The sequence below is a fragment of the Lepidochelys kempii genome, chromosome 2 (genome assembly GCF_965140265.1).
Source record: "Lepidochelys kempii isolate rLepKem1 chromosome 2, rLepKem1.hap2, whole genome shotgun sequence".
NCBI lineage: Eukaryota > Metazoa > Chordata > Testudines > Cheloniidae > Lepidochelys > Lepidochelys kempii.
In genome coordinates, this window is record NC_133257.1 from 28030659 (window position 1) to 28054358 (window position 23700).

General features: G+C 36.4%; 1 protein-coding gene across 3 annotated transcripts in view; it reads left to right on the plus strand.

Annotated features, from left to right (window-relative positions):
• TRPS1 (transcriptional repressor GATA binding 1) overlaps positions 1-23700 on the plus strand; it is a 262838-nt gene that overhangs the window by 228228 nt on the left and 10910 nt on the right. For all 3 annotated transcript variants that reach the window (XM_073330288.1, XM_073330289.1, XM_073330290.1), the window contains one exon: positions 21544-21666. In XM_073330288.1, coding sequence (XP_073186389.1) covers positions 21544-21666 — 123 coding nt within the window. The remainder of the gene's footprint in view (positions 1-21543; positions 21667-23700) is intronic.

A 23700-nucleotide genomic window follows, 5' to 3' on the forward strand; every position in this document is an offset into this window, starting at 1 on the left:
ACACTAGAAGGTGGAGTATTTGTATATTTTAATAGACATATACTAATTAAATCAGTGTAGTTTAATTGCAATTTCATCTGTATTAGAAGAGGGGAATGAACAGCATTTAAAAATTAAATAGCATAGATGTTCACAGCTCCAAATATGTTTGGAAAGGCTACTGTACATTTTAGAACAGCTCTGACAGCTATAGAGGAATTATGAATACTGAACATCTAATCTCATTGGGTTTGGAATTCAATTTCTGGCTCCACGTCACAATCGGAGCAGATGTTATATGAGTTTCATAGGTGGGTGAAAGAGGTAGACTTCAGCAGTGATTCACTAAATTGTAATCTTATTTTTCAAGAAAACTGTTGAAAATGCCATTCTGAAGCATGCCCACTCTCTCACACAAAACTATGTGCTATGTGTACATAATGTAATGGTTTGCCCTACTTGCATTACATTCCTACATGGCGTTCCTTTCACACACTAAAGTTCCTGCATTTTGTTTTAATTTTTTGCTCTTCCAGTAGATGGTGTTTTTCATCACTTACTATGCTGGCATCTCTGATTGGGCTGGTGAGGGGAGGAATGCATTTTAAAGTGTTATGTGTGAAGCTGAAAGTATTTCCTGTTATTTGGGAGTTCTCCTTTGCCCCTTTTCTTTCCCTTAAACTGCCTAACTGTAGCCCAGACATTAATTTCATATAGCTTTATTTGACTGATCATGTTCAGTAGTTAGTCTTTGTTACTGGTATTCTCTGAATACTAAATGTACACAAATCTATCAACCTTGCCTTAATTTGATGCCGTTCATCTCTCTAGTAGGTTATTTTAGGAACATATAGCAAAGACTAAGGAGAAGAAATGGAAATTGTGAAATCTTGGTGTGAGACCAACAGACATCTAGCTAGCTGTTAGACTGGTAAAAAAGCAGTTTCTACTGTCAGGATCAGCATTACTCAGACAGTTGCAGCAGTTCTCAAGCCTATTGGATTTGTTTGCAATGAGAGATTTGTTGTGGATTTTTAACAAGGCTTCTGTGTGTGTGCCATGCTTAGTAAATATTAGCCTTAGGGGTATTTTTCAGTCACACTGAATGGACTGCTAGTTTCCCTAAACTGCAAAGTGCAGAAAATCCATTTCCCCGATTTTTGTTGCCATTGAGATTGCATCACTGCTTTCACCATGCAGAAGCAAAGTAAAATCATGAAAAAGGTCATATTTAAAAAGTTGCAGAGCAGTCTGGAAAAGAAAGAAACCTGTAACTTTCTAAAATCCAGCCTTTTAAAATTGGCACAAAAAGCATTAAAAGTTGCATTGCTAAAGCCACAGAAATGTCATTTTTCCTTTCCTTGATTCTTCTGCAACATTATAAATGCCAAACTATAATAGTAAATTATTCTAAAAAAAGAAAAATTGGATTTTTCTGTTTGTTTCAAACATCAGACCCGAATTTTCAGACCTAATATATAATGCCACATTTTAAATTGTCTTAAGACACAGCACTGATAAGAAATTACACGTTATCTGAAGTTTTTATATATATATATATATATATATATATATATATATATATATATATATATAAGAAAACAAAAAAAGTGACATGGTAAAGAGTCTCAATAATTTCTCATTTTACTGTATGTTCCATAATGTTTTGATAGACAGTGAAGTTTAATATTGAAATATTTCTTGTGCCCCTGTGGACTATTGTAGGTTTCTATGGATAATTTTTATGACCTAATTTCAAAGAAATAAAAACATTGGATGAAGCGTTTCATTTGTATATGGTTTGTAAAAACAAAAGGTTTCTTGGGATACCATGGGTGTACTAAATGCAGCACTATGTGAACAAATTCAAAGTTTACAGCACTCTAGTGATTTTTTCCCCTGCAACAGTGGACTGGCCAGTGTTATAAAATACCATATATCAGTCATACTGAAAGTTGGGAATTGTAAGGTGTACTGTCTTCTGATCTCTCAGATATAATTCCATTGAAATAATAATATTGTAATAGTATAAGGGAAGAGGTTTTTTTATGGCTCTCAGACATGTTTTAGTTTAACTCATATTGAAGCAGTGAGTAGAACGGTATTCACACACTGTATGCGTATTTACAATATACAGTTTATATACGAGCTATTATATGTTTTCTGCTGGAGGCTAGTCTTGTAAAAGAATAGTCTAGAATAGCTTTCATGGTCCATGTGTTGTCCATTTGCCTGTCAGTAATAGTTTTGACAGAAAAAAAAAACAGGGGGGTTGAGTGACTGCTGGTCTGTCTTAAGGTATGGTAATGAGGCAAATTAGAAGAGATGAGAGCTGAACTGGGTATGTGAAGGCAATTATCCATGAAACTTTTGTGTCATGCTTTATCTTTGTCAGATCTCTCTTTTTCTAATTTTGGCATTTGCTGATGACACAAAGAAAGAATGATAATATTTCAAGAGATATGTATTTTAGAAAAAATGAAGTGAAGCACCATGGTAGAGGACAATTTAAATGTGAACATCTCATCATTAAACTGTACAACATAACAAGGATTTTGTAGTTCTGCAGGAAACAGTCTTGCTCGTGTTATTCTCATCAGTAGAATTTACATAAATTAAAGTGAAATGCATTTTATAGTAATGATCCTAAACATACAACTATATTTTCTTCTTTGTTAAGTGTACACTATTTTGTTCACTCCTTTTATGTTAAGAGTGGTCGTGGCAAGTCAGTTATTCAGCATATTTGAAAGGAAAGTACATAAGAGGCATGAAAGGAAAGTGAAAAGGGTCTTAGTTTTAAATGAACAAGGAAGCTGGGAATTTCTACTTTCTGTTTTCTGAGGGTTAGTAAATCTAATTTTGACACCACATGTAACACCAAACCAATGAAAAGTGATTAGAAAAGAAGCATTAAATGCAGCAAATGGAAACCAGGTGTCATAATGAATCTGTGTGTATAATCCACAAAGAAAGAAAGTGACAAATGAAACATGTACATTAAGGAGACCCTAACCAGGCTCAATTGCTATGCCATCTTGAAGACCACTACTATCTTCAAACATCTTTTATGTCATTGGGAATAAGTGGCATATTGTATCACCTATGCACTCTAGAGTCACTAAGATTTATACTAAAAGCAGGTACATAGATCTAATTTGTTTTTTAAGAAAGAATAACATTAAAGAATAATTATGCAAGAAGAGGAGAAAGTTAATAATTTTTTAAAGAAACCCCGATCATTATTAAATTGTCTTAGTGCACTTGTAAATTTCACATGCCCCCAAATGAACGATCTTTATAATGTTATGTATTCACCAGGAGCCAAATTCTTCCCTTTGTAACATTCAGGCAGCCCTGCTGTAGTCACTTAAAATACTCATGTAAAGGGACATGTAATAATGTGAAATACTTATTGCCCAATGTATTTTCTGTTGAGTACCAAATCTTTTTTGCAGTAAGGACACATGAATCATAAGACAACAGGTTACCCTTTTAATTTAAAATACCTTCTCCTCATTGTTTTTGTGTGTTATAAAAGTAATAAAACAATGTTATTCCCCACACACAATGTTAGCAAAGACTGCAGCATACATCTGAAATTCAACCACAAAATATTGAACTACACAGATTTACAATAAAATATCTTAAGTTTTGTTCCTGTTTAAATTATCTAGCCTTATATCAGAAACTGAAGTAAAACATAAAAGGCCAAACCTGCTCTGTTAAATCTGCGTAACCTTATTTATTTCTGGTGATGGTATAGAAATTGCATGGAGGATCTCAGGTATTTGAATTATGGTCAATACTGTAGAAATCGGAGCTCTCCTAACTGTAGTGGCTCTAGGAATGCCCTACAAAAATTTCTAAACCACATAGCTGGAAACAATAGGTTCCTGCAGATTCTTAGTCTAACTAAACCTAACTAATTCTTAGTCTAACAAATTAAAGTCAGTGAAAAGATTACCCATTGGCTTCAAGAGGAGTCAGATCCCTGCCCCCCACTCCATCACCCCACCATCTCTACAATCATTTACACTGGCTTCCTCCATGAGTTTGGAGAAGTGGAATAGGGTGACCAGGCAGCAAAGGTGAAAAATCGGGACTGGGTGGGGAATAATAGGCTGCTATATAAGACAAAGCCCCAAATATTGGGACTGTCCCTATAAAATCAGGACATCTGGTCACCCTAAAGTGGAAGATCATTGGCCACAAACCTCCATAGCCTGAACACTACAGTGGACCCTGCAGGGTCAGTATATGGGGGAACATGTCACAAAGGTGGTACTTCCATCCTTCTACAACAGTAAGAGAAGATTTACATACATTCCAATGTCTTTAACTGAACTATTCTAGGCAACCATTGCAATTTTCATAATTACAAACAGGTGGGAAGATTTAAACTATTTAAATGGAAAACAGTCTTGCAGAGTTTACTGTCTTTCGGATCAGCTTGGTTAGGCAAAAACTGGTGCTACTTGTTCCCACTCCCATAGGTTCCTCCCACAATTATATCTCAGTGTTACATTCTGCAGTGTTAGGTACTACTGTATATTAATATATGATACACAATACAGACATATCACTATCATTACTCTATGTGTTATTGGAAAGAGAGCTCAAGATATCTTCAAATCCAAAATCACAGACTTCTACCCAGCGATTAAAAGGAATAGGTCTCTTAGCACAGCCTATAGCAGGATCTATGCATCATGTTTGGATATATTTTACCATATTTTCCCTCCAGTAGATAGTGGTGCTATATAAACACATTAGCCAGTTCATTACTATACCGCAAATGCTGCAATAGGTATCTGAAGTACTCACAGTGGAATGGGTTACTAATGAAATGTCATTTCCTAGCCTTAGTTGGTTTGTGTTGCAACCTTAATGATATTTAAACTTTAAAGTAAATTTCCAAAGTGGTGCACAGGGATTTAGCCACGTGACTTCCATTAACATTAATCAAACTCGTGGCTAATGCCCACCACACTAAAAACATATCTTTTGGTTGATTGTGCATGCCATGTATGCATGTGAGTGTGTGTAAGAAAGCAAGTGCGTGAACAATAAACTGAAGAGCATGGATTTTTATTTTAAATGAATTTACTCTTCTTCATATATTTAAAAAATTTAGAACACTGAATACTGAAATCCTTTATTCACAGTAGCACGGTAAAAAAACCAGTGACAGCACAAGCTTCCGTGCTCTGATCAACAAATGCACCTCTTTCTGATGTGGTGGGACCGCCTGAAGGTGTGAGGGAGGGATAGGTTCTTATCCATTTAAGTGCTGTATAGTCTTTTTTTTTTGCCAGTCCTTTATGCTGGAGTGAATTTTAAAAGTAAGAATGAAACAGCTAGTTTGGCTAAAATCAGACTTCATCTCAACCTTCATCCAAAATGCAAACCATGCCTCTCTTGAGATTCACTAATGTTTGGATAACTTTAGAATATGAATATATTGTCTGATTTTTGCATATTCTGTATGCTCCATTTCCTGGTTGTTACTGGAAGAGAAGTGCCAAATTTCAGTGAGTGAAGCTGTTTTCACAATACTACCAGCCCCAAAGGAAGCCAAGAGTATGCTTGTTCAAGGGCTTTCCTGCCCAGTTTTACAGATTCAAGAGATTTGGCTTGTTCAGACACAGTTTGGCCATGCATTCAAACCTTGGGGTGCTTTTCTCATTGGAAACGTAGCCTTCTGAGGTTTGCCCTCACTGATTCTCAGAAATGATCATTGGGAGGATGGGTTTAGTTTCAGAGTCCCTCGCCTCTTACAGAACAAGAGCAAAGCTATATGCTTAGGCCCTGTGCTCCACCCCTCTCCACGGGGTGAATTTTACTCCCTGAGTATTAAAAAACAGTTGCATAGATTGTCCCAGTAGCAAAGTAGAGACGAATTAAGCTTCTACGTAGGGGACCTGGGTTTAGAAATACTTTCACTACTCCCTGGATCAATGGAGCTCAGCTGTTCACAAGAAAATTAAGGCTATGGGTTGCAGTGCCACAACTACGCCTTCTGCCGACTTCTTCTGAGCTGCTGTGGAGAAAAGATTGAAATGTGGGCCGTGGCTTAAGAAATAGCATTACACTTATAAGCTATGCCATAACTCCCCCATGAGTCTACTTTGAAGCGAGTCTCAAAGGAAAAAATATTAAGTTTTCTTGAAAGATCTAACTCGGAATGATAAATGTTGGCTGACTGGAAAACAGGAATAATGAGACCATTTTTCATTATTTTCATTTAATGGATTTCAAAATAGTTACCTCATAAAATAAATAGTTTAAGTTTCCACATTACCTTGCCTTTAATCCGTATGTGTAATGCAAATAAATGAATAAAGAATTTTCATGCCCTCCAAAGTTTACACTGATTCCACCACATAAAGACTAATAATCTCAGTTAGCAATGATGACCCAGTGGTGATTTGGTTTACCACACAAACAGCAGGCTTACAAAAGTGAAGTTTTGTCCCTTCAGCTGAGCACGGTACATACACTTCATCAAACCAGACCCTAGCAGCAATTTTCTTCATTTTTGTTTTAGGCCCAGTTCTGCAAAAGTTTATGTGCATGCTTAACTTTATGCGTGTGACTAGTCCCGTTGAAATCAATGAGATTACTCACACGTTCACAATTCAGCATGTGCATAACTTTTGTTGCAGGAGTGCCTTACTGTGCCCATTTTTTAATCTCTGCTTGGTTACATTAAAGAGGTTTCTGTTACTTCATCTCCTGTTTTAAACCAACTATTTTAGAAACATACTGTGTCCATGATGGCTTTGGCAAAACAAGGAGAAAAGGTGTAACTACTTGAAATTGCATTGCTACAAGTGAAGTTGAAAATGAAGCTTGGGTAGGACCAAACAAAAACAGCTGAAATTGCAAAATGCACAAGACAAGGTGGGTAGGTGAGAGGAACATACAATTAAAGTAACACTTGTTTCTTGGCATTGATAAATAAACTTACTTTTGCAGTTGTATAAAAATCTCTTCTCTTTGTGTAAATGTGATCACTCCCTGATCCTTTTGAATATGTTTGCATCTGAAAACATCTGAGCGATCCTATCACTCCCTTTCAAAGCCATATGAAGCTTGCAATGCAGGATAATTAAAACAAATCTTGAATAAACTGTTTCATGGAGATAGAAGTTTGATGGTTGGATATCTCAAAAATTGTAACCAGATGTTCTGCAGAAGCCATAGTAGTTTAAAGATCATGAGTGCTTTTTTTCTTTGTATGAAGCAAAAATATTCTAATTGAAGTTGTCAGCAGGAGTGAGACTAATATGCCTGAATCTGATTAAATAATAGTTTATTTTACATTCAGTGTGGCCTAAAATTGGCTGAGACCAAATTGGAAAAGTTTTTCTCTTGAAGACTTTTTATTTAAATAAAGTAAAAATAAACCTAGTTAATGTTAGGCATTTTCTTTAATATTGCCAACTATTGTCTATCAACTTCTTCATCTCATTTGAACACTGTAGCTGTCCATAGCACCCACATTTCCTTCCTCTCCTGTGATTGATTGATTGAGTGATTGATTGATTAAATGAAAAAAAGTGAGATGGGCAGTGAAGTATATCATTTAATAGTTTATTAGAATTATTACTGAAATCTGGCAAAAATTTAAAATACAACGCAAGTGTGTCCTCTCCCTTTGCCCCCACTCGCTGCACCATTGAAAGCACAGAAATTCATGCAAAACATATTATTGGGTTTTGTGCATAATGAAATCAGTTGTATGTTTCAAAGGTACCAGAACATCCAGTGATCTACATCTAATGTGTAGCAGCTTTCCTGGCAATTAGTGATTCCATTCAGGGTAGCAGAGTGACACGTAAATGCAGGAAAAACAGTGGATAAGGCTCCTGTGTAGACTGATGAATACTGAGCTTTCTTTTCTAATTCTCCATGATTGGGTAAATTAAAATAATGAGATCTGTTAAAGCCAAATTCTGACACTTTTACCCCAGTTCAGTGGTATCTTATTCCACTGTGGTCCCATTTACTTCAAATGGGGCTGCTTCTGGTGCTATTCAGCATGAGTAAGGATATACCTCTGGCCCTGAGTTAATGGCCATCATTAAAAGTTAACAGGCAGAGCAGTTCTGCCGCCATTCTTCATTTTTCAACTGATTTGATCTCTTGTTATTCATAAAACTGTGTCTCTAGCTTCTGTTTGCCAGAAGCTGGGAATGGGTGATAGGGGATGGATCACATGATGATTACGTGTTCTGTACATTCCCTCTGGAGCACCTGGCATTGGCCATAGTTGGAAGACAGGATACTGGGCTAGAAGGACCTTTGCTCTGACCCAGTATGGCCGTTCTTATGTTCTTATCCTGGATTGAAAAGAGGACAGTGCATTGTGAAGGAGTATGAAATACTCAGCTGTGTAATGTGTGTCTATATGTGTGCACGCACGCATTAAAACTTGTACTTTAATGCTTCAAAATTGAGCCACAGATTTTTTTTAAATTGAATGTGACTTAAAGATGACATATTCAAATTTGTGAAATTGCCTGTTCTCTACAATCTGCCAGTAATTAACACGCAAGACCTAGGTAGAATGCAATATTCTGTAAGAAAGCTACAAGACTGTTTCATAACAAGATCATTAATCATTTAACAGTTCTAGTAAAAATGAGACTCTCAATGGATTTAAGCTGTAATATGTATGACAATATTGAAGAAACATTTAATATTACAAATACGGAATAAAGAGACTTGTTTTGTCCCTTAGTTTAAAAGCAGTAGGGCAAAAATCATGGAATGAGACACACTATCTTGTGTTGGATTCTTTTTTTTCTACAAACTTTGGGCCAAATTGTGCCTTCACTTCATGCAACTACACCAAAATCAATGGGATTCCATTGGGTATAAAATAGGGCAGGATTTGCCTCTTTGTTGGGCAAAGGAAGTTGAGTTGAATTAGACCCAAAACAAAACTCTGTTGAATATACAGCAAAGAAACTTTGTTTAACTTTGCTGCTGCTGTCCAGTACTTTCTGAACATTGCCCATTACTTCAGGAGTCCTCGTAATAAAAGAAGGCAGGCACAAAATGTCCCTAGTGGCTAATGACAGGAATTAATCTGAAGTATAACCCCTCGGAGAGTTAACATTTCTCATCAGTACAAGTGACTTGATTTTAAAATGATCTTTTCCCATAAAAACCCATTTCTGCCACATGCATTCGTATGTCAATGGATAGGAGGTTATTCACAAGAGCAACGGTGCTGTGTCTGCACCATGTCCTGGCTGACTGAGCCGGGCGTCAAGGATGTTTGCCATTGATGGGTGGTGTTGGCCTTCCCAAAACCCTATTTGCTGGGTGGAGCATTTGTCACAATGTGAACCTTGTATTGTCTCCCGTGCCCTTCACACCCTTCTGCCAATTTTATTGCAAGGAAATGATATAGTTTTCATAGCCAGGCCTATTTCTACCTTACTGGACACAAGGTGTGAAAGCCTAATTTCACAGCATAGACAGCAATACATGTTTCTTTTGTAACATTTCAAGAGAACAGAGCTTTTCCCTGTTCAGTCCCTCAAAGAAGACATTTGGCAAAGATTTGCAGAGTTTGGAGGGGGTGAGGGTGTTCGGTTTGGTTTTCCCCCCTGGGGAGAAAATTCTGAGCATATTGATTAAATATCAGATTTGCCATTTGTAAATATATTCCTGTCCTGAGTACCTCTTCTGTCAGCCATGAGGATTTAACCGGGTAATAAATATACAGAGTGAGAGAAATCTGACATTCATTGCTAAGGAAGACTGAATCAAATTTTAAAAGGAAATTCTTAAGAGGATCAAAGCCATGGCTTCACCAGTACAACAGAAATTATTTTGAATGTAGCCTCTTAATGAGAAGTTGCAGCCATTTTGCCCACACATTAGTTGCATGGGAAGTTCAAGGACTAACATTTAATTTCAAACTGGTATTTCTGAGCCTACTGGTAATAGCAGTGGTCAGGCTGCAGGGTGACATCATATCATTTGTGGCACCAGTAGTTTGGAAGCTCAGTGTATAGAACTGGAAGCCACAAAAGTGTTGTCCACAAACCAAAGCAGCATAATCTAGTGAACTGATCAGGGGACAGGACCTAGGAGTTCATTTTGAGTTCTAATTTCTGCTCTGCCACTGGCCTTAGGCAAGTCATATCAATCTCTGCACATTTGCTTCTCCACTTGTAGAATGGATGCAATAATATTTACCTACCATGAAGATTATTTTGATGAGTTGCTGTTCTACATTTGCTTTAGCGAGGGCACTGAATGCATTTACAATGCATTGCTGCCTAGGCAACTTCATTTAAGCAGCCTTAGTGGTACCTCAGAAAGAGTGTAGGGTAAATTAGCTCTGGCAATGGAGGAAGGCTTGCTTTGTACCTCACGGTCCCATCTTACCTTCCCAATCCCTTGTGTTTTTCCCAGATAAAGCCTGATTACTCTGACACTCCGCAGGTAAATTTCACCCTATATGTAAAGAACTCACAATGGAGAAAGCACTCTTGGTTTCTTACATTTGGCTCCCATATTGCTGATATCAAACTGATGCCATTTAATAGAATGGTGACTGCTGCCAGCAATAGACTTACAGTGCCAACTGGAATTAACAACAATCATTTCAGTGCAGTTCAGGCTATATGCGGTAAGAAGGGACTCTAACTATGTGAACTATGAAACTGCTGCCTTGAGCAAGTTAAGAGGGTGCCCCTTTCTTTTAATGTTAAAGGGAAAGTAGCAATTAGACCAGAGACATTGGAAACATATTTGTCTGAAAATAAAATAAAAATAATTGGTCTGTAGCTATAGTCTCATGTGTTTGTGTGTATATGTTTGTGAATAAAAATACACTGGACACATTAAACACAAATCCATAGCACAGCAACAGGAAGAGGAACCTCAAATTATTACTTGGATATGTTAACAAAATAAATGTTCTCTTTTACTATGCTGTAGGTCTGTCTCAAATTTTTTGCTATGAATTATGTTTCTGGACAAATAATTCAAGGAGATCATTCAAATGATTCAAATAATCACAAACATTGCTACCTCTACAGGACCAAACTTGATGGGGAATCTAGGGATTTTCCCTCCTAATACTAACCACCGGAGTTTTGCTTTTGTGGTTTTTGCAGATCTATTAACGCTAAGATTCCATGATAAACTATCAGTTTTTGTACAGTGTCCTATACTATATCATAGATTTTTGAAAGTTTTTAGTTAATAGTCTGTGACTCATTATTGATCTAACACCTTTACTGAATACATCCTATCAGACTGAAGGTCTGTATACCAATATTGGCCTAAAATTCCCAACACATCCTGTGTCATGAATAGAACTTGCTCTTTTCACTTGTTCCAAAGTCCTGGACTGTTAAAGGAAGGGACGTGGGAAGTGCTCAAGAAGAAATGTCTCCATAATGGTAGGGAAATTGTTCTTTTTCCTTCTCTTCTTTGTATTTATAAGTAAAACCACAGAATACCCTAAATTAATTCTGCAACAAAACAATATGCATTTAAATCTGAACTGGGGACGGGGACATACCTTGTAATTGTTGTAGACCTTATAGCTGATGTTTTATTAATCTTTTCTTAACCATTCCCAATATATTTCCTTTTGATTGTAGAGAATAGGGAAGGCCTTTTGTAAATAATTTATCACCTGTACATAATCTATAGTGGAAATGGTTTCGAACTCAATAAGTTTCTATTTTAATAACATTATCCTATCCAAATACAAAGAAGGAAAAATCTTTATATCTGATCCAAAACTATAACATATTAAAGAAAGTTTAAGTTAAAAAGGGAAGAGTTTATCCATTTAAAAGTGGAATAGGTATAAGAATATAAAATATAAAAAGTATCCCTAAATCTATTATTTTGCTTAAGGTAAGATCATGGGGCTTAAAAAGATGCTTAGGCTAGATCTAACCAGTGCCATATTATCTTTTTATCTCTGGAACTAGTTGAGATGGATTGGATCAGATGAAAACGGTCAGGTCACTATTAAAAGGCCATCACTTTCCACTGTTTACTACACTGTGGTATCTGGAATACCCCAGGTACTCCCTGAGCTTACAACAGGAAATAACTATGGTAACTGAGTCATATTGATTGGTACACGTTGTTTTTTTTAATGGAAACCACTGTAGCACTATCACATGACAAGGCTTGCAATAAAGGCCTGATCCAAAGCTAAATGAAATCAATGGGCAGACTCCCGTTGATTTCAATGGGATGTGGATCTGACCCTAATACCAGTATGCATCAAGGAGATTGGGAGTCAGCAGACTGAAGGGGTATTTCCTTTAACTCCTCAAGAAGTGCATGTAGGATAACTGCCCTATGTGAAGTGTTTTGTTGTTGTTTTTAAGAAATTAAATGTTTTAACATTAAAGATACCAGGAAAGATTTTTCAAGTGTCAGTTAGGCAAGTTACTCCCATTGATCTGCAGTAGCAGTCAGGCGTCTCCCTACCCTTTGTGCCTTTTTAAAATTTTCCTCGCTGCCCTAAAGAGTGTCTTAAAATTGGATTACGGGTAAGGATACACTTTAGAAAATCATTTCAAAAAGTAAAATTGTAAATATTTTCACATTTAATTGACAGACTTTGGGTAACATTGTCAAAGCACCTAAGTGAGTCAGGAGGTTAAGTCTCATCTACAGTCAATGGGACTGAGGATTCTAAGTCACTTAGTAGCTTTTGAAAATGTTACCCCTTAAGAGCTTTTCCATATCTGGTTTTGGAAGCTGGTGTCTGAAATCTGCAAGTGAGAGTTCTTACTCTCAAAACCTGCCTATTAGAGGGAGCAGTGCTTTGCAATCCATTCTCGATTAACAGAGATCAAATAGACTTTAATAAGGTCAGGAAATGCTTTTTAAATGGCTGTGTTTTAAAAAACAAAAACGTATCTTGCCCATGTGGTGTCCGTTTCTGTGGAAGTGGGAACCTGACACCAGTAGGTGAGATGCAGGAACTCCAGCAGCTTCAAGCTTGAAACTCTCATTGTAGCATGAATTGATTGCAGGATTGGGTCTCTCAATAACTACCACATTATTACCACATAAGCTCTGCAAATGTCTGCTGGGGCTGCTACTGCAGTCCTTCAAAATTAAAGAAAATATGGACAGATCTTTCCTACACTTTTATTGGTTCATTTGACCAATGCAATTATTTCATGAGATAAATGAAGAGTCTTTGCCCGTGTATTTATGCCCAAATTTTCAAATATTGGTGCCCAATTTAGGCACCTAACTCCACATTTAGACATCTAAATAAATGGTTCAACTGACAAAGCTCTGCACCTCAGGAAATGTGTCCATTTATATAAGTGCCTAATTATAGATTTACAGTCCCAACTTTAAACACCCCAGGTTGAACATTTTGATCTAGCCCTAAAGAAATTAAAGTGCAGGAACCATTTCCAGTCTAGGACTGGTACTGAAGATAATTTATACAGTTGTTGCTTGAAAATAAATAACTGTTGTATTTGTTGTCTTACATTCCTTCTGGTGTTAGTTTTAAAATTTTGTTAACTAATATAAAGGATGTAAATCTCATCTGGAGATTTCTCTTAGTATGCTTATGCTGCAGCAGCCACAAAACACAAGGAATAACACAAGAAGCAGAAATCTGTGTGAACTAATGGCTGATTTTTAATGGCAGTAGTTCAGAAATGTAATAGAGCATGATTCCTTTTCAGCATATCATTAGTGGGGAGAAGTTTATAGTCAGTATTTGGGGTGAGAGACAGAGAGACAGAGCACACACATGCTCTCTCTCTCGCTTTCACTCTCTGTCACACACACAGAGTGATTATCTGTTCTATCCTAGTATATTATACTCAATATTTTGCACATGAAATATTATTAATCCTAAAATTAATTACTTTTATTTTCCATTGGTCCTTAAATATTAATTTTAAAACAGCTGCAGTGCTCTGTTCAATATGGTTTTGAAATGTGTGAAAATGCCCAGTCAGTAGCATGTAGTTATTTTTGTAACAGTTACCGAGCTACTGATAAAATCTGTTCTGGTGCGAATGTATTAAAGGTGATGGAGAGACTGATAGAGGCTCCTTGGTAGTTCTGCTACGGTATACTCTGATGAAGAAAAAACAGATCACAAATTAAACAGGACCTTAGTATTTCTGAGTGCACCCTGGTAGAGACAATGCATTATCTTGAGTTGATATGTGCATGGTTGGGAGAAAAATAGAACTAAGCTTTAGGAAAACAAAGACAGTCAGTGCTTTCTTCTTGAGCAGCTGCAGCCAGTTCCACTAATGGAAGTGCAAGAGCAGAAACTGGCAGCACAAGGTATGTGTTCGTTTTTACAGATGGCAATGCAGACAAGTTGGTAATTGAAAAGGAAGTCGTGTACGTGAGCTAGTTGATGGGGGACAGCCTATTACAGTACTTTCCTGTGTAATTGACTTGTTGAGTTATTGAAGAAGGATTTTTTTTCCCCTCGTGAATAGATTTCAGTCATTACAAAATGATATCATTATTGTTAAGAAAATTCAGGAATCCGGCATAAATTTTTTTAATTGTGTTATTAAAACCTTTAAAAATAGAAATTAGATTTACCTGCACGGAGAACTGAATCCTCCTGCCATTTAAGTCAATGGCAAAACTCTGCCCGAACAGGCCCATACCATATTTTAGTAGCTGTAGCCGCAGGAGTTAAGGCTGCTCAACAGCTTGCAGGATCAGGCCCCCAAAAGCTTTTCACATCTAGATAAAATAGCAGTTTTAAGAAACCGCTGTTGTTTAAAACAATGCTTCATCAGTTAATCATTTAACTCATTGTAAACTATGCTAACAAATGTCTCCAATTGAAAGTACTTCTAATAGCTTATCAGTGCACTGTACACACACATAATTAATAAGAAAATAGCTTCAGTGCCAAAGAATTTACAATCCGCACAAATGTCTCCATAGTTTTTTATGTCAGTCCTCACGGTATTATCTTGGGGGAAGATATGAAATTACAGTTATTCCTCTGTAATTTGCATTGCCGGGAAGAGACACTGCACACTCCAGAATGTCACAGGTTAGTGCTTAAACGCAATAGGGAAAAGGTAATGCATCACAGAATGTATTATTATGATTCTGTATGCAATCACATAGCTCTGTATAGCTCTTAACCAATAATTAAATAATGATCAGTTCCAGCCTGTAGCACTTAGACTGTAACTGCCGGGCACCAGCATCTTCCTGGGTAAAGATGAAGATTAAATATCATTTGGCAGGGTAAGACAAGTAAAGAAAGGGTGAGGAATTGGGAATGGATGAAGGATACAACAAATGTGCTTACTGTTACTTACATATCTGGTTTGTGTGTTTGTTTATTTTCTTCTTGATTTGGCTGGCAAATGTTCTCTAGTTGTAACGGTATTGAAATCTTAGTATTGTAGGCTATTTCAGTACACTTTTGTTATTGTTGTTTTAACTGAGAGGTGGACTGCCAGGTTTTATTGATTTATTTTTGCACTAGTGAAAGGTACTGTATCTTTAAAGACATCTTACAAAATATGTTACCAGCCCAGGTACAAAATCTACTCTCTTTCTTTTATGATGCTATAAAAAACTGAAATGTATTTTACTTGCACATCAAAATATTTATTTCCCCAGGGGAATGGAAGAGTAGAGTTTCCAAAGGCTGCTCTGATATTAATGTTTATTTTTTTATAAAAAATCTCTGATCTTTCTATACTTCTGCTGAATTTTGCTTTTCCCTAAGAATTGATTCCTGTAGTTAATAGTTGTCAATGCAGAGTGTGTTGTCAGAAGTTGAAAGATATTGTCGCATCAAGCCATCAAAAATTCTACTAAACTTTTAGTTTGAATTATGCATGTAATATTAACTTCTCTCTTGGCATTCCTCTCCTTTTCCCCCCTCTGCCACACATTTTCAAAATAAGTAATTCCTGCTGTTGTACCTGAGAGTAGGTATTTTATATTTGAGGAGTTTTGGTTTGGCACTTTGACATGTCTTCAGGAGGTGATTGGTAACTCCTAATTAAAGTTGAAAACAATTTCCATTTTAACTCCCTTTTCAGATTTGTATCTTTTTGAAAAAAACAAACTCGGGAGCTGAAATTTTCTCTGGTCTATTCTTGAAGGTGATTCTTTTGAGTTATGAAGACACAGAAAAAAACCACTTTACTTTTTTAACTTGTAAACATGGCAACTAAAATTTGAAAAATTGCATATGGACAGAACCCTTGATGATGTGCGGTAGCTTCCATAAGTTTGGAAGGTGAAACAGTTTTGATCAAACAAATTTAGGAAAGTTTGTAAATTGTGCAGTGAGCATGCAGTCAAATGTTTCAGGGCTGAAAGGTTCCGTCTTTTATCCCTAATGGAGGAGAGTATCATACAGCCCACCACCCAGGCACTCATCCTGTGCTACTATTTATGATTTCTGTGTGCCTTGTCTTCTGGAACCAGATTGCAGTATGTTCCACTTCTAGCATAATAGAAAGCCAGAAATGTCAAAGAATCCCATTCAGGCATCATCCCTCATTATTGCCTGATGGAGAAGTGAAAGTAGTCAGCAAAGCAGGCATGTATTGTTATGTCCAAGAACCAAGACTGGTGATGGAAGAAAAATGTTTGGATGATGCCAGTGGAGCCTTTTTGAGTTTCTAAAAAGCATCCTTTGACATGAATTTTGAAAAGAGGAATGTCTTTCATTGGTACCCAAATAGTATTAGAACCCTTACTTAGTCTAGCTAGCTAAAGCCCCAAAGTTCTTAAGCTGTAGTTTTGGCTATCTTGTTATAGGGGGCGTGGGGGGGAGCGGAAGGAGTGTGCTTTCTAAGCTAAGCCCATAAATGGCATAAGTTCATTATATTTTAAGTGCTTGTGTAACAAGCATAAAGCATAGTGACACTGTAACAATAATTGCAAAGCTCTAATCACAAACTGTACTAAGCTGCACTTTTTTTAAATTATAAAGTACTATTAAATGTGCATTATTACTTTTCTAAAACAAGGACCTGATTCTGCAAATACTCCTAATGAATGCACTGGGACTAGTCATTTGATATTATATATTTTTCTAATTATTAAAAATTACTGATAGTACTGTTTTAAATAAAGTATTGGAAACTGAAGAATAGCTTAAGGAGATAAAAAAATATTTTGGGGAAATTCAGGCTTGACAACATCTATGCCAAGTTTCAAACTGATCTGATTTAAAACGGCCAAGATATGAAACCATAAAAAATGTGAGTAAATAATCTGCATATCAAGGGATGTTATGCAATTACATGGTTTCAATATGGTTCCTATTCATAGAAAACAGAAAGAGTGATCTACTGCACATGCTCAGTGACTAATTACAAACTTTCGTAGTTTAATTGTATAAAATTATTTTCCCTTTCCCCCCAAAATAATAACCTATGTGGCTGCCTTGCTGCTAGTCAGAGTTGAAGATGTTTTTCTTTTTTCTAAAACTAAGCCTTTACAGCCCTAGATTTGTCAAAATGTTTCTAAAAACCTGAGATTTTTTTTTTTCATTTTTGGCCAGTCTCCACATTATAAACAGCTGAACTGATTTAAATAAAGTTTTCAGTACAAAAAAATAGCAACATCTGGGCTGACAAACATGTGTGCCAAGTTTCAGCCCTATGTGATTTGAGACAACCGAGATATTAAACACCCAAATCTAGGAACTGGAATGGAAACAGTGACAGACTCCTAACTATAGTGGTCCCTTCAGGATTTGTGATTACTATATAGCGCTTATAAAGATCCAGACGACTGAAGATTGACTGAGTAGACACATATTTTAGTTATTTACACCCTTTGGATTTATTCTCCCAAGAATGTACAGAATATTTACATGGATAACTCCAATTAGTACTAGTGGCATTGTTTGAAGAATTAGACCATTTTGTCTGTGGGTCAAACCCTATGATGACTGGTTATGTCACTGTAATTTTCCTGGGCTGCTGTTGTGACAATGTTGTGCTATGATAGTGTATGTGTTCATGTGAATGAAAGGCCAAAAAATCTAACGACTAATTTCTATTAATTGCTGCCAATATTCACCAAAGCACTTGAGCACATGCATAAGTCTTATTTAAGTCAGAGGGCCATAAGGATGTACATAAGTGCTTTGCTGAAGAGGGATGAACTTAAGTACCTATGTGCTTTGTTGACCTGGGACCATAATGACTGCTCCTTAACAAAGGTCATAGAAAAAGGATCCGTGCTATGAATTTGCCATCATCACTGGAAGTTACTAGCAAACACAAAGGTTGTAGAGTAAAAACTAGGCTGGCTCAAGCCATAAAAATACATATGGGTTAAAAACAAAAGTTACACTAAATAAATATTTTTTGATAATCTGTGCTGGACATCAGCCTTCGTAAAACTTTAAATACAACAGAAACTATTTGGAGAGAGCAAAAAGGATACTTTTATATTTTCTTTGTTAAAAGACTGGTTTCATTAGGAGAAGGAAACTACATAACAATAATGTTTTTAAGGTAAACAAATGTACGCTTATAAAAATAGCTCCCTTGGTTTCTCACAAGACGTGAGCATTATACTTGGTTATACTTTGAGAGGAAGGATGTTTTCTGGTTAATAGACAGAACTGGGAGTCAGGAGTTTTGACTCTGCCACAGTCTTCCTAAGTGACCTCAAACAAGTCAACTTAAAATTTCTGTGTGTCTGCTTCAAAAAAAAAATAGGTATAATATTTTTTTACCTGCCTTGTGGGGATGTTAATGCTCCTAAAACACACTGAGATCCTCAGATGGAAGGAAGATAATCTCTGATTATCTTACTATGAACTGAAAGTGACATAGAAATAAAATGTAAAAAAATAAGCTAAATTAATTAAAGGCAGTAATTGGAATTTGCAGATCAGTGCAGGGAATGTATCCACATATCTTCAATTAATTATAGTGGCGGACGTGTGGCTGAATCCCCTGAACTGCTTTGAAAATCTCAAAAAATATTTTAAAAAATGTATTTACCAAGTCAGCAGAGATACAACTTTTGTGATTCTGTTTTCCATAGTTTTGGGAACTTACTCAAAACTTAGCACGATCTCCTTTTATTGGAATTAATGTACAGCCTTGCCTGGATCTTCCTTCTTTATTAAAATTAATTAAAATTACTCTTTTGAGCAATGCTGTGCAACAGTAATGTCATAGAGCCTAACAAAGGTGTAGGGTGTAAATATTCCATGAATTCTGTGCACCTTCGGTTCCACCATTCATATATGTGAGAAAGCTATTTGGACATGCTACAGCCTGGGTTACCTTGTCATAATTTTATATTTATTATGTCTTCCATTACCTTGTTAGAGGACATTTTGCTGCATGCAGCCATCAGGCACAGAACAGTGAAAAGGGTGGATAGACTCACTCAAATTAATACTCCACCTTCTTTAACACACCACACCAAGAACTCATACTCTCAAGGAGGAAACACTAGGAATAACAGAGTGGTTCTGTGATAGAATCTGCATCCTGGCCATATAAAGTTGTTTTGATTTAGAAACCTTCATATGGACCAAATTGGGGTTAGGTTAGTGAAACTTTTATTACACCCTAAGGAAAATAATTTGGCAGTCAGGTGAAGTTTGGCAAAGATAAGCTGGCTGGGTAGCCACAAAAGAAACGAGACGCTTCAGTTATTTACTTATTAGGTAAAAATGCGTTCCCAACATGGATTACATTTAACAAATGCACTAAGTTGAGTGCATGCTGAACTCTGTCATATACAGTTTGGACTTGTAGCATCCAGATTTAGAAAAAGCTGATTCTGATTTAGGGGAAGGAGTAAGGGAATAATGTGGAAGAGAGATTATCTTGATAACCGTCTAGATTTGATTATATCACCTTAAAGTAGCACAATCTGCTATACTAACAAAATTGTGTTCTTGGTTTAAAAGGGCAATTGTTCGCCTGACTTTGTGCTCACTAAAAACATTTCCCCAATCTTGTTAAATTATTGCACTCATTTCAGATTTTTATGGCTGTGCAGCTTACCGGTCCTCGTTTCTTTACGTTTCATTCATTTTCCTTGTATTGATGATTAATGGAGGATGTCGAACGTTGGAGTGAGCAGGCATCAGCAAATGCAAAATCATAATTAGTTTAGCTGACGAGGGCCTCTGATAGCACTTGCATCTGGATGGAAAAATTACCCTATAGGGAACTGGCTGCTCACCAGGTCTTTTTAGTGATACATTGTGAAACACCCGATGAATCAAATGCCCTTTCAATGCCAAGAAAGTGTTCCAGTCTTGAAGCCAAAATTATGTCTGCAGAAAGCTTTCCATTTGAAATGTATCAGAGTACAATTATAACCATTGTATTTTTTTGGCATGAATACCACTCTTCCACAGTATGGATTAAAGTTAAATAAATTACTTAAATTTTATGAAACCCTGAAATTTTGAGTTATAGTATTAGTAATTTTTAATTTATAATGAAATTAGTTTTCACCCAGACTGTTCTCCCCCATACCAACCCATTCTTATCTGTGATGAAAACTTCTTATTAAATTCTTTCCTTTGCAAGTGGGGAGCAGAGTTGAAATTCAGATTTTTTTTTCAGCTAAAGAATTCCATTTTCTGCTTGTTAGTATTTGTGCCCACAAACACAGCCTTACTTTTGTTTAAATGAGAAGCTTAATGAAATCATTATTCCATAGAAAAAATGTAAGACGCAATACTCATAAACGTGTCTATTTCTAAATATTCTTGGATCATTATTAAAGTTGATGAATGCAGCACTCAGCCTGGTTAAAAATCAATTTGTATTTGGAGGAACTGTGCCGTGTCTTTCTTTGCCTGACTAAAATAAAATAAATCAATCAATCCATTGATGAGACCGTGTTGTCTGAGTTTCGGATGAAGTTCAAAAGATGTCTCATTAGTATCACTCTACTCTTATTTGTTTGGCAGAGGTTACTCCTGCTTCTCAGCTGGCTGTGGGAAATATGTGGCAGTATATGTAGATTTTAGAATTAAGTGGGGAAAGACTGTAATTGAAAGTCATGCAGTCTGTTAATGAAGTATAAGCTCTGCTACAGGAACTGGTATGAGCAGATGCAAACTGGAATTAATTGGAAATGATGTATTTTTAGACTTGTTGCTGATCTCACTTTGAAATAAAACAAACCAAAAAAAAAAAAAAAGAAGGGTTCGCAATGGAAGCGCAGTGAACAAAACAGCAAAGCTTTGCAGCGTGTTCTCTGTCAGGTCCAAAAGAGTGTATTTCAGAATTCACCATTTAGAAACCAACATTAAAGTCCTAATATCTAAAGTTCAAAAAGTTAAAGCTGTTATTCTGAAAAGGCTTTGGTGTTTCACACACCTCATCCATCACTGTAGGGTTAATTATAATGAAAATCAGTGGTGACTATTAAGCACAATTGAACCTGACCTCATTATGGGCCGGGTGGTTTTATACTGTCATTGTTGCCAGTCTAGAGACAAAACTCCTGTGTTGATTTGTCCTAACTCCGCAGATCATGTGACTCACCTTTGACCTATCTTTTTTTTTCTTCCTGTTTCAGAGACGTAGAGGCTCAGGAGTTTTTTGTGCCAATTGCCTGACCACAAAGACCTCTCTCTGGCGAAAGAATGCAAATGGTGGATATGTATGCAATGCGTGTGGCCTCTATCAGAAGCTTCATTCGGTAGGAAGAACTTACTAGTTTGTTCAGGAAAAAGGTTTATATAGCTAAGCTGAAGCTGGGCAGCTGTGGTCTTGTCTGGTTGTATGATTACTACCACTCCCTGGCCTGCAGTTAATTTCCTAACAGGGTTTTTTTCAGTATGGTCACTTTGGGATCAGATGTGATTCATTATGAAACAAGCTGGGATGCTGTGGGGAGACATGTTTGAGATCACCAGTGATGCATTTAATTATTTTGATACAGAATAAGGAAAAATGGTTTCCTTTCTGGGAATTTCATTTAAATACATACAGTATGTTGTAACAAAAGCTCTCCAAATTGAACAAAGCTCATATTTGGGTAGGAGTCCAGAAAAAAAGTTCCTAAAATTAGAAATCAGAAATAAAAACATTGCTTCTTGCCTATATAATTATATTTTTTCTCTTTTCCCCCCTTCCCTTCTTTTAATAAATATCTTAAAGTTGTATTGTTTTATTTTCCTTATATACAGAGCCCAAATCTATGTGATGCTTATAATCTACTACAAATACTGAGAGCCCTCAACTTTCTTTGAAGCTGCTCAGTTGAAGGCATTCAGTACTTTGCAGGAGTAAAATTCAGCATTTTATTAGATTGGGCATGAAGTAAGTAATAATAATATCATCACTGGTTATCTATTTTGCTTTCCATCATTCAAATATTGGGCTCGATCCTGAAAGGTGCTGAGCACCCTGGTAGTGATTCAGCAAGGCCATGTTTAAGGGCTTTTTCGGATTGGGGCTAAAGTACAGTACTCAGAATTTTCTAGGATGGAGCCCAAATGTCAAATATGAGTTTATGTGAGTTCTGCTAATAACTTTGATGGAATTACTTGGGAGAGGAAGGTGAGCAGAATTGGGCCCATTAACTAACTAATTATTACAACATCCCTGTGAGATGGGTAATTATCATTGTTTTACAGACAGGGAAATTAAGGTAAAGAGTTTGGGACTTTGCCAAGGCAACGTGTGAAGTTAGGCTCAGAGCCAAGATTAGAAATCTGAGTTTATGGTTGTCAGGGCAAAATTTTCAAAAAAACCCTCTCCCCATTTTTGAAAGTGACTTAGGATCTTAAGTTCCATTGAATTTCAGTTACACTTTGGCTTTTAAGTGCCTAAGTCACTTTGAAAATGGGACACAGGTACTTCTGGAAATCATATCCCCAGTCCCGTGTGCAAGCCATCAGACATTACTGCTTACTCAAGTCCCATGGCAGCTGTTTTCTGGAAAATACATTTTTTTTTTTACAATATTCTAATTGCAGCCTGACCAGCAATCTAAAATGTCAACTGTAATTGCTAAATGCTGTCGTTTGGGGTTAAATAGAACAGTTTTTAGATAGAAAACAACCCAACCAGTCAAACATCATCTTGGGACACGCTGGACTGACATGCAACTAATGATCTGTGGATGGAACTGTCTGAATACAACATCCTCATGAAGTTCTCCTCAAGTCCCAAATATGTTTTCTGTTTTAAAGAAAATGCATGCCTTGTGAGTGTGCTAAAGAGATTTTGAAAGGAAAGACAATTTTGTTCAACCCAAATTTTTTTTTCTTTTTGTTTTGTTTCACTTTTGGGTGTTGTTTATGCTTTTTTTTATTGTTTGTTTGTTTGCTTGCTTGCTTGGTGGATTTGTTTGTTTGTTTCATTTCTTAAATGCCATTTCAGAATGAAAAGTCAAATGTTTCATTTTTAAAATGTCAAAAATAAACATGTTGACAAAAAAAATTTTTTGGTTAAAAATATTCACTGGATTTGACTTGAATTCGCAAATAGTTTTGGTCAAGCTGAAACTTCATTTTTTGGCAAATAAACTGGGAAAATGTCACCGAGTTCTATTCTGCATCCAAAATGGAGGTTGAACTTACTTTTGTGATTATTATTGGAAAATCAAACATTATTCAGATTGTCTATAAAAGAAGGCTAGGATTATGTGATTGTTAATTTAAGGCCCAATCCTGTGGGTATTTATTTATGTGAGTAAAGTGAGTTGTGTGTGTAAGCAAACCCATTA